The sequence below is a fragment of the Emydura macquarii genome, unplaced genomic scaffold, assembly GCF_026122565.2.
Source record: "Emydura macquarii macquarii isolate MOO-44397 ecotype Brisbane River unplaced genomic scaffold, CSIRO-AGI_Emac_v2 contig_2994, whole genome shotgun sequence".
Lineage (NCBI taxonomy): Eukaryota > Metazoa > Chordata > Testudines > Chelidae > Emydura > Emydura macquarii.
In genome coordinates this window covers 4821547-4833296 of record NW_027133131.1, presented here as the reverse complement: position 1 = coordinate 4833296, position 11750 = coordinate 4821547, and the positions used below count along the sequence as shown (strand labels likewise).

The following is an 11750-nucleotide window of genomic DNA, read 5'->3' as shown; positions in this document are numbered from 1 at the left end:
CAGTGGGGGGCAGACGGGACGGAGGCGGGGCAGGGCGCGGCCAGGCCGCACTCACCAACCCCGACAGCTACCGGAGCGCCGCTGAGCCCCGGAACTCCGCCGCCCAACCGGAAGCGGAAACTCATCACCGACCGGAAGGGAAGACGGGGGGGATGGCGCCATGACGACACACCGCGCGTGCGCGTGGAGGGACGCCGCCTGCTCGGCTCCGAGCCCATCCTCCTTCAGCCTTCTGGCCCCGCCCCTCACCCTGCTGGCCCCGCCCCTCACTCTGCTCTGCTCCAATCCCAATCCTTGGCCCGAACTCCCCTCCTCCCTCTCACCACAGCTCGGCCAGGCTGGGTCTAAGGGTCTGGGAGCCAGGGGGTCCCTTGCTGGGGGGCTGGGCTGGGCTGGGCTGCATGAGCCCTGGGTGCCAGTGGGGGGGAGGGGACCAGAGCACCCAAAGATCTGGGGGGGGGGGGTCAGAACCCCCCTGGTTCAAGGCCTGAGCCTGTCCCTGTGGGGGGGTGGCAGGAAGAGACCCACACACCATGACCGCCTTTGAGGGGTCTTTCCCCTGCCCCCTACGCACAGGAGTCCAGCGAGCCGGGGCAGGCTTCCTGCGCCTCCCTTGGAAGGAGCCAGTGCTAAGGCAGAGACTTGCCCACCAGCCAGCCAGCCAGCCAGCGGGTTGATTTCAGCCGTTCCTGTCATGCCCATTCACATCAGCCGGACAGTTGTGTGACACACACACCTCCTGTCTCCTGCCCTGCCCCCAAAGCAGCTGTTGAACCCCTTTGCATCCACTGGGTCGCAATCCATAGTCAGATAACTTACTGCCGTGTGTATCATTCGTGGACGTGTTACAGAAAGTTCCCACTTCGTCACATACGACAAAATCGTTCCTCCTGACGTCACTTGTGATTATTAATTGTTTGTATCACAGCAGTGCTTAGAGGACCCAAGCAAAAGTATTGCCAGCCCCCAGGATTCCAAAATTATGAGTCTTGCCCCTATGAGATTTGCTTTAAAATAATGAGATATTTTATTGAGGAATAAATGGTGGGCTTTTTCTTTGCTTCTGGTTTTTGATTCTGTAGGTTTCACATTTTCAGGCTTGTCTCGGCCACTAAGAGGGCTAGAAACGTACCGAGGGGAGAGTCTCGCGTAATCTCGTGACTCCAGGAGCTGGGGCTTTAATAAAAAAAATTACAAGAGTTGGCAACACCAAGACCATGTGCCAGGCAGGCACTATACAAACACATAGAAACTATCCTTGCCCTGCCAAGCGTATAATCTAAATAAACAAGTCCAAATGGGAGGTGAAGTGGTTTGTCCAAGGTCACACAGCAAATCAGTGGCAGAACCAGGACTAGAATGCAGGTGTCTTGACTCCTACACTACCCACTAGATCACACTGCTCCTTCCTGTGTCCTCCCTGTCCCCTCCACACACCCAGTTTGTCTCTTTTATCCACCTGTTGCATCTTGTCATCAATCTAGGCACCGTGAGCAATCTGGGACAGGGACTATCTTAATTCTTGTATATACAGCACCTAACACAGTGATTCTCCTAATTGGGACCCTCAGCACTACCATAATACATAAAAGAAATGATAACTAACATGGGGTTTGGCTGGCTTCCCAGTAGCCATGTTGGTAACAGTATGTGTTGATGGCCATGGAGCACCTGTGGCCAGCTGAAACCAGCAGCTTGGCAACCAGCCTTGATTTAGCCACTGGCTCTTTGGTCAACCAGTGGGGCTGCTGGCATCCTCCACAAACAGACTAGCCGGCACGGCTGCAGGACCCCGTATCTCTGGAATTGCAATTTGCATTCAGGGAGCAGAAATCGGCCCTTTTTTCCCCAGGTTTAACCACACACAAATAAAGGCCCTTGCCTGCAGTTCTCCAGCCGAATTGCTCCATTGTTCAGGATTTTCCCATCCGTCCTTCCTAGCTAGGAAACGAAAGGGTTACAACCATAGAGCTCCCAAATCTTCTGGCTCTTCCTGGAGATGAGGAAACACAGTGAGGGGGGAGATTTAACACAGACAGGACCTTCCTGTTCTCAGCCTCCCTCTGACTCCAAGACAAGTGCCTGAGTCTTGCTGCTGCTGGGACAGCTCTCAGCAGCTCCTTCGGCCTGCAATAGCTGGATCTACTTCTCCACTGATGACCCCGTAAGGGGAGTAACTTGTCCTCAGGCAGGAGCGATGAGTTAGGAGGAGAGCATGATCTAGGGAGGCGTAGAGAGAGATGGAGGAGAAAAGCAAACAAGGGAGGCAAAAAATCATTGCCTGTGTGGAGCGGAAAAGGGTATCTGAGCCAGACTCTTCTCAGTGGGATGTGCTAAGAGGCAAGGATACAGACTTGGGCATCACTCTTTCCCTAGCCACACCCTGCAGCGTCCCGTCTAGCTTTAATAATAAGCTCTGGCTCTCCTATCGCACATTCCATCAATAGACCTCAAGCATTTTACAGAGGAGATCAGTAATCATTACTGCCATTTTACAGCCGGGAAACTGAGCAGTGACTTGCCCAAGGTCACCCCAAGTCTCAGTCCACTGTGGCGTCCGCTGGGCACCCAAACCATTTATGAAATTGCAGGTTCAATTAACTGAACAAGGGCCACTCTCGAGAAAATCAAAAGCAGTTTGAAAACCACGGCTGGCAGCATGCCGCAGCGCCCATGGGCGTTGTTCCTTTGAGGAGGGGCAGAATCTACTGAGAGCCTGGGAGGCCTAGTGGATAGGGCAGTGAGTGTAAGTTAGAGGGGTCTCGGGGCTATTCTAACTTACACCAAGAACTGGGCTGGCTTCAGAACATAGCAGAGCTTGGGTGGAATGGAGAATTGGACACTTTACACTGGTGTAAATAACTATACAAGGTGCAACGCAAAGGAGGAATAAGTCATGCCCCATCTGTCCTGGCTTTCCATTTAAAAAGAGCATGGAAACATAGAGCCAGACCTTCTAGATGGCGCAAATCAGTGTATTTCCATTGACTTTGGGGTGAGAATTGTATTTATTTGCAGGCTCCCTCTGTGATTCATCCGGTCCAGTGTCCGGTCTCCAACAGCGGCCAGCAGCAGCTACTTCAGAGGAAGGTGTAAGAACCCCACAGTGACAGACACAGAATAATCTGCACTCACGTTAGGTCTCATCTCGGTCTCTTAATAGTTCCAGACCTGTTGAAGTCCTGAAGCATGAGATTTAACAGCTGTGCTCATGACAGCAGCCATTGTCCTCACTCCGGATTTTTTTGTTATCCGTGTAAACGTCCAATCCCCTTTTGGAAGGGCGTGTTGGAACTTTAGAGTGAATGCCCAGCCTGTGTCATTTCACTTACTCCTCTTCAGAGCAGGGGCGAGCTGCTGCCTGGGGCACCAGGGAGAAGACGGGGGAAGCTGGGCACCTTGGAAAGCCCGGGCCTGCTTATGGTCTCCCAGGCTGGGCCCAGCTGGGGAGAAACGAGCCGGCCCAGAGCAGACTTCCTCCAAGGCCTGCAAAGGGGAAGATGAATGAGACCCGGTGACCAGGTGGGGGCCAATGCTCCGGCGGGTGTAAACCAGCTGCAGCTCCACTGACCTGCATCAAAACTCTGGGGTGAGTGACACCAGCGAGGGGATCTGGCCCCGCTGATTTCAACGCACCGAGGGCTGATTTACACCAGCCGGGGCCCTGGCCCCCTTGATGCCAGCGGCGCTGGGGCTGGTTTACAGCAGCCGGGGCGGGGCGGCTGCCACGGGACGGCCCGGCCCCCTCCGCCGCCCGCACCAAGCCCCCGGGCCCGAGCTCCCCCCGCCCCCGGCTCGCAGCGCAGCCGGAGGCCGGCAAAGGGGGGCTGCCTCGGTCCTTCCTTCCGCCAACCATAGAGCGGCAGGACCCGCCCCGCCGAGCCCGCTTCGGGGGAGCGCATAAGGCGAGGACCTTCCTGCGCCCGGCCTGCCCCCGAGGAGCGGAGCGGAGCGGAGCGGAGCGCAGCGCAGCGCTGGGCTGGGCTGGGCTGGGCGCTCGCAGGCTGCCCCGCGGCTCCCTCCCTCCCCGATCCCCGCCGGGCGCAGGGCCGGGCGCACCCAGCAGCCGAGACCGCAGCGGTGAGCGGGGCTGGGGCTGGCCCGGGGGGCAGGGAAGGGAAAAGCCAGCCGGGCAGCGGGCGCCGGGCAGCGGGAGCAGCGCCGGGGAGGGTGGCCGGGTGTCCCGGTCCTGCAGGGGCAGCCCCTGTATTTGGGGCGTTTTCTTATTCATCCCCCCCCCCCCCCCGCCCCGGTTGTTCTCGCTTGCCCGCTGGTCCCGCTAGGGCCCAGGCAGATGCGGCAGCTCCCTCCCCATCCAGGGGGTGGGGGAGAGAAGGCGGCCCGGCTTCAGGGGCCGTGGAGGGGGCTGGTACCCTGCTCGCCCCGGTAGTAGCCAGGGGAAGGAGTCCCCTGGCCGTGGGTCCGTCCCCCGCTGCCCGAACCGGGCTGGGGTTCCCAGGGGAGCGAGGGTTTATAGGGACGGTGCCCGGCTTGGCTGCAAACTCCAGGCGCCCCGTGCCAGGGTGGGGGCACCCAAAGAGGGCGCCCTGTTTTCACCCCTGCACTCTTAGTGCAACCCCAGGGGTCGTGAGGATGGGGGGTGCTGCTGGCGGGCAGGGGCTGGGATCCTGGAGTGGGGGGAAGAGGGGCTGGGATCCTAGATTCCGGGGGGCTGCTGCTGGTGAATGTCGCTTGGCTCGCTCTCATCATGTTATTCTGATTACACAATGCTACATTATCACCTGGGGGCTCCAGCCGAGATCAGGGCCCCATGGTGCCAGGTGCTGCGCAGACGCAGAGCAAGCGGGAATCCCAGCCCTGAAAAGCTCACGTGCTAAAGACAAAGTTGGGAGGGGAAACTGAGGCACAAAGCCAGGTGGTAACTTGCCTAAAGTCACCGGGCAAGCCAGTGGCAGGGCCAGGAATGGAACGCCTGTGTCCCAGTGTGGTGCCATGCATGCCCCAAGACCACGAGGAATGGAGTCTGCTAGTTGTCTGTCCCCGAATAGATCTGGTCTTAAATTCAGGGCTGGGTTGTGTTTTTTTGAACCATCCAAGTCCTCATGTGCATGGAGGTCCTTCCCTGGGCACTCCAGCATCTGCCTCTCAACTATCCTGGGATCCCAAAGGATTTCCCTGCACCTTACCCCATCCGCTGGGATTCCCCATCTTTCAGGGTTGGGGCGTTGTAACAAAGCCTCAATGACCAGTTATCAAACCCCAATGTCACCTGCCCATTTGCCTTGTGTTTTTTCCTTTGGGCTCAGGATTTCCCGGTTCCTGAGCCTGACGCGGTATCCTGGATGGAAGAAGAGGCAGAGCCACGTGTCTGGGATTCCCAGGACTTGAGGGAAATGGAGCTCCCAGGAGGCACCTGTGCAGGTGAGCGAGATGTTAAAGCAGCGCCAGACATCGGCATGCAACAGGAAGAGCCGAAATCCCAATGCAGCTGTTGCAAGCGCAACCTGTGCCAATAAGAGGGTGACTTCGTCCCCCACCTTAGTGGCTGCAGGGTGTATAGCAGTATGCCTCTGAACTAATGGGTCTGTTTTTTTAGAGCAGGCAGTAGGGGTTTATGTTTTAAGATCCGGTGTGGCCTAGTGGCTAGAGCAATGGTCTGGGCTTGAGAAGACCTGGCTTCTGTTCCTGGCTTTGCTATTGACCCACTGGGTGACCCTGCTGTGCCTCAGTTTCTCTGGCTGTAAAATGGGAATAATAATACTGACCCGAACACGCGCTATGTACGAGCTAGGTATCATTCTCCAGTGCCCGAGGTTCAACCCCTGCAACTCCATCTGTGTCTTCCAACAAGCACCTTCTCATCAAGTTCAGTTCTGCGGGCAACACTTATCTCCCCCTGGCAATTATAAGCTTTCCACCAGTCCTCATTGACTTCCAGTTCTATCCCCGTCTGCTCTTGATGGGATCCCAGGTTCCTCCAGGGTCCCAGCAGAGGGGGAATTGGCTCACGCTGGATATTTACGACATTCTCTCTCCCATTTATGACTTGTACTGGTTCCCCCAAACCAGCGGAGGGAGCCATGGTAGTAGAGGTTGTACAAATACATCCTAAGAGACAGGCTGTCTATGGTGCTGATACAGCCCCATTGCCGTAACATGCGAGCAGCTCAAACACAGCCCTGAGCAGTCACCTTCCCGGCAGAGCAGGGCTGTCATCCCCAGCACACACATGGGAACAGAGCGCCTGAGGACTTGCCCGCAGTCACACCAGGAGTCTGTAGCGGATCAAGGAATTTGTCCTGAGGTTTCCTGTGTGCTAGACTAATGCCTTAACTGCCACACCATCCTTCTTCTCCGGTACACCCCTCCCCCCTGAAAGGTTTATAATCTATAGCCCAGATCCTCACAGGCATTTAGGTGCCTAATTCCCAATGGTGCCCAAATGGGAGTTAGGCACCTAGCTTTCTTTGAAGATCTGGGCCTATCTAGACAAAAGGTAGGCGGGGAAACAGAGGCACAGAGAGGGGAAGTGACTTCCCCAGGTGGTGGCAGAGACCAAAATAGAAGCCATGTATCCAAGAGCCAATCCAGCACTGCCCACTAATCCACACAGCCTTCTCGGTCGTTCGCTCAGGACTGGATTCTCTCTCTTCATTCCAGCCTCCGATGGGACGGTGAGTGAGAACGAGGGGGAGACGGCTCAGGGGGGAGGCCCGGAGCTGCAGGGTCCCGTCTCTGAAAGCCGTAGGGAGGCCGTCTCCCAGAATCCCGACCCGGAGAAGGCTTGTGAGAGTGTGGGCCGGCCGGAAAGGCAGCGGAGAAAGACGCCGGGCAAGAGGCTGGTTAAATCCGCCACCCAGTGCGAGAAAGGTTTCCGGAAACTCAAGGACATTCTGGTGCTGCGGCGATCCCACTCCCGGCTCAGACCCACCATCTGCAGTGAGTGCGGCAAAGGGTTCAGCCGGAGCTCCGACCTCATCCGGCACCAGATCACCCACACCGGCGAGAAACCCTACACCTGCGCCGACTGCGGCAAAGGGTTCAGCCAGAACTCCAACCTGGTGACCCACCAGCGCATCCACACCGGCGAGAAGCCCTACCACTGCAGTGACTGCGAGAAGCGCTTCAGCGAAAGCTCCGCCCTCATCCAGCACCAGCGCACCCACACCGGCGAAAAGCCCTACAAGTGCGGGGAGTGCGGGAAGCGCTTCAGCGTCAGCTCCAATCTCATCCGCCACCGCCGGACCCACACCGACGAGAAGCCCTACATATGCATCGAGTGCGGCGAGAGCTTCCGCCACAAGTCGCAGCTGAGACGGCACCAGAAGCTGCACGTGGCGTAGGAAAGGGGGGGGGGGGGATAGATCAGAGACAGAACAGATGGTTGGGTGGGATGGGGGGGGGGGTTGTGAGATGGGGAGGGAGCGGATTCCTTGCAGGGAGGGGATGGGGGGGTGGCTTGGGGGCTTCTCGATTGCTTAGGGACAGCTGGCGGTGGGATTAGATAGGAGATGGCTCCTATTTCGTTGTGCTCTCTTGAACAAGGCTGAGGCCTAAGGGAGTTGGGCGCATGAGTCCTGTTGGACTGCGGGAGATTTTTTTGAAAGCGCCAAAGGGGTTTAGGAGCCTGCGTCTGGTTGAACGACCATGGGGCTTGTGGCTCTTTAAGCTCCATCAACTTTGCTCCTAAATCCCTCGGGTGACTTTGGAAATCACGCCCTGGGGGTGGCTTAGCTCCTTTTTGACTCCTTTGAAAAAATCTAAGCCTCAGTTTCCCCAGAGAGACTCCGCACCAGGGGCTATCACTGCCTCACTGGTGAACCTGATCAATGAATGAAATCAAGGAGAGGCGGCACAAACTGCACCAATGAGCCAGCTGCACGAGGGCATCGGAAGCGAATGGCAGACCCAAAGGAGGGGGGAAAGGCTGATGTTGCGAAGCACGCCAGGATGCAGGGCTCCGTGATGGAGATGTAGCCGTTCCTAGCAGCCACATGAAGGTGGGAATTCAGTGTAAGACGGGAGAGTCAATCACCAGCCAAAGTCAGAGCCGTGACCGTGTCAGGAGCGTGTAGGTGTCTGTGTAGCCTACTGAGCAACCGTGCATTGTGTTTGTTTGGCTGTGCTCTAGCGTTAGCACCACACCGCACTATGGCCCCGATTCAGGAACGCACTTAAGCACACGCTTACCTGTGTTTTACGTCCCACTGAAACGAGAGAGAAGCAACGGTCCCAGGCTCCTAACGATCTAGTTGAACGGCCCTGATCCAGGCAAGCACGTGCGATTGTCACATCTCCTGTCTCGAGGTACGTGTAACGTCTCGGCTCCCATGCCAGCCTGCTCAGATGGTCCAGGCGCTGGCCCAAGACTTCCCTGAGCAGCGAGCACAGCGCGGAAGGATCATGGTGTGCAAGGGGAAAGGACGTGTTTTGAGAGGCCTTTTAAACAAGATCTGAAATCTGAGGAAAAAAGATGTTTTGGTTTTCTTTAGGAAAGACACATCTTTGAATAAGACAAATGCTCTTGAGATGGTGTCCAAAGAAATCTTCAAGACCACCTCGTGGAGGAAGAGAAACTTTCAAAGGTTTGCTCCACTCATGGAGCCACTGCAGAGAATGGAAGGAGGAGTATCTATGGCCCGAAAAGAGCAGGAAGCAGCTGGAGATTGAGGTTGTGAATACTCTGTGGAGAAGGGACTGAGATCACTCTTGAGCATAGCTGAAGGTCCAGGGGAACGCAGAGGAGAGACGACCCAGGAAGGGGGTGCAGAGTGAGGGCAGCCGGCTCCAACAGTGTTACTGAGCGTGCTCTGTCTCTGAGAGCACGCACAGTGCAAGGCAAGCAGCAAATCGGGGGAGCATGTGACCCTGCATGCCCCCCGTCCCTCCCCACCAGAGAGAAAGCTGATGGAGAAGGATGAGAAGATAGGACAAGCCAAGAGTAACCACCGTGGTACCGTGCAGTGTTCCCAAAACACTCGACAGCTGAGCCCCCACATCAGCAAAATGAAACCAGTTGTGGGGCTCCTCCCCCCGCCCACTGTGTGATGGTAAAAGCTCCACCCAAGATGAGCGGTGGACGGTTGATCTTCATCATCTGACCCAGCCTCGCCTCATGGGCTTTCGTGAGCATCGAAATAGCTCACAACCCTGGCATTTAAAGCATCATCACTGGCTTCTGAACTAGCGCCTCATTGAAATGAACTGGGCAGTTTGCACCTGGAGCTGTGGTTTCAGGCTCTCTGCAGATTCAGGTAGGCGTGGCTGCTGCATCTGCTTCCAAGGTTATTTTTCGCAACCCTAACCCCTAAAGAGCAGCTGAACGCTGAGAATCCAGAGAAGAATTCCAAGGTTCGCCCCCCACTTTCCTCCAGGTAGTTCTTCACCACCCCACTTGGGACATACACCTCACTCACTGGGAGACACTGAAAGGCTGGATTCACTGTGGAGGCAGAATCCAGGCTGAAAAGGAAAGTGGATGGGGATGTGAATGAGGCTGAAATGCAGCTCGCCCAAGATGGAAGAAGATGCTCAGAAGCACTCACGTAGTTGTCTCCATCACACCTTTGCTCAGATGAACGGTGCTGATCTCTGGCTCAGGAAGGACCCGGTGTCACTGGAGCAGAAAAGTAGGTCCAAGGCCGAAGGAGGCGGGGTGGAGGATTAGCTGATGGAGAGAGGTTGCAAATGGAGAGCGCAGGAGCTGCTGCCGGGGATGAAGGATCCTTGAATGCCAACTCAATCCAGCAGGTGAAAGGTGGCAGAGGCGGAGTGCACAGCTGCAGACAGAGGGTAGGGAGAGCAGGGCTGGATCGCTGAGAAGCAAGGAGGACTGCAGAGCCAGGAACAAAGACCAAAACTTTAGCAAGACACACCACCAGGAGGAAAGGTCCGTAAAGGGAACCGTAAGGAAACCTAGAAGAAAGACGGGCAAGGGAACTGTAGCAGCAAAGGCACTGATCTGACCATGGGCTTTGCAGAGCCAAAGGCCGGGAATTCACAGATTCAGATTTTAAGGCCAGAAGGTACTACCTTGAACCTCCAGTCTGACCTTCTGCATGACACAGGCCAGAAAATTAATAAACAAATGAGAATGTGGCTGCAGGGACATGCAATGGCCATTGCAAAACCAAAATGGTCCTTGCCACACTGATGGGAAATATCAAGGAAGATCACTGGGAATGCTGAGAGACCAGCTGTAAATGTTTAAACGAGCTGGAACTAAAGAAAAATAACCATTTTTTTTTCCTTTTTTTAAACACGAAAAGGTAGAATCTTTTCATGAGATGAATGTTCTTAAGATGGCGTCTCTGGGAAATCTGGAGACCATCCAAGTGAGTGAAGAAGAACCTTCAAAGGTTCTTGGAACTCACTGAGCTACTCAGGATAGCTACTCAATCGGAACTGGCCCAGATCCAAACTCAGTGGCACCTATCAAAGCAGGAAGAAATCCATGCAATCCAAGGACACCATGACAAGCAAGTTCAGAAGCCCCTGGGGGATCAAATTAAAGGAGTTTCTTGGAGATTTAGAAGAAGATGGAGGCAGAAAAAAAACCCAAATCTAAGAAACTTATGAAACAAGAATGAAAGTACCATAAGTAGAGAATGATGCAGTCTTTAAACATCAGTCTTCGAAGACTACTGTCATGACCACAAGTTGAGGAGGAAACTGGAATTTGATCAAGAAAACAACCACCGGAATCCAATTTTAACTGTCAAAAAACCAACAAAACATCAACTGCCTCATGGAAACCAAGTTCTGAAACTAGCTGCAACTTTGGCGGCTGGAGGAAATCATGACCAGCCGAGACTTGAATTCCAGTTAAAAGGAATACCAGTTTATTCCGATGCTGTACCAGGTGGGTAGCTGTTTGACGAAAGACCGAGATCTGGACCTTGAATGAGAGTATTCCCACATGCACATATGTATATCACTGTAATAGAGACAGATGTTTTTAATGTCTGAGGCAAACTTAGCTTAGAGAACTATAAGATACAGTGTCCGTGTACATAGGATGTAATAGAGTAGCATGGTTAACCAGTGTACAGAGGGTAGAATAGGTTCATAGAGACAAAGTAATATAGCGATGAGAAGTTCTTCAGTGGAAATGCTGAACGGTGGAGGTTCAAATCCTGATCCAAGCTATCCAAAGACGCATCTTCAGTTAAAAGTAGAGCCAGTTAGGTTAAGACTGGGACGCTGAGTGAGATGCCCAATTCTCATTGATTTCCATGAGAATCAGGCACTATACTGGTATAATTAAAGCCGTGCATCTCTCTTTACGTGCATGCAGTTACATCAGTCAAAATGTGCCGGTACTGGTATATTAGCCACATATGGGAAAGGGAATAAGCTATTCTGCTATAAGGCTGCTTTATGTTACGTCCACACTTGTACTGGTATAAAATCACACCCGACTGAGACAGTTATACCAAACTGGGGTACCAAACTGGGGTAGATCATCCTAAGGGAGTTCTGGCTGATTCTTCAACTGTAGTTGCCATATTTGAAGTGTCCACCTGCTAGGGTGGAGGCAGCTGGGCTGGGGTGCAGGGAGATTAGTTGAGGAAAAAGAAACGAGGAGGCTGTAACGCCATCAAGAGAGGAAAAGAAGTCCCAGCTGCGGAGAGGGGCGAAAGAGAGCTGGCAAACCATCTCCAACAGTGGAGGAGGAAGGACAGTCGTTTAGGACAATAAAATATCATGACAATAGGTAAGGAAATAAGGGTCCAGTCCTGCCACCTGGCTTACATGGAGTGGTCCCTGGGCACTTCTACACACACATG

The 11750-nt window shown here is 54.4% G+C and overlaps 1 protein-coding gene across 1 annotated transcript in view; it reads left to right on the top strand.

Moving 5' to 3' along the window:
* Positions 1-3954: 3954 nt before the first annotated feature.
* The window catches only part of LOC137140971 (zinc finger protein 436-like), a 30795-nt gene continuing 22999 nt past the window's right edge, over positions 3955-11750 (top strand). The window contains exons 1-3 of the mRNA XM_067529730.1: positions 3955-4080; positions 5268-5382; positions 6622-7299. Coding sequence (XP_067385831.1) covers positions 5304-5382; positions 6622-7299 — 757 coding nt within the window. The 5' untranslated portion in view covers positions 3955-4080; positions 5268-5303. The remainder of the gene's footprint in view (positions 4081-5267; positions 5383-6621; positions 7300-11750) is intronic.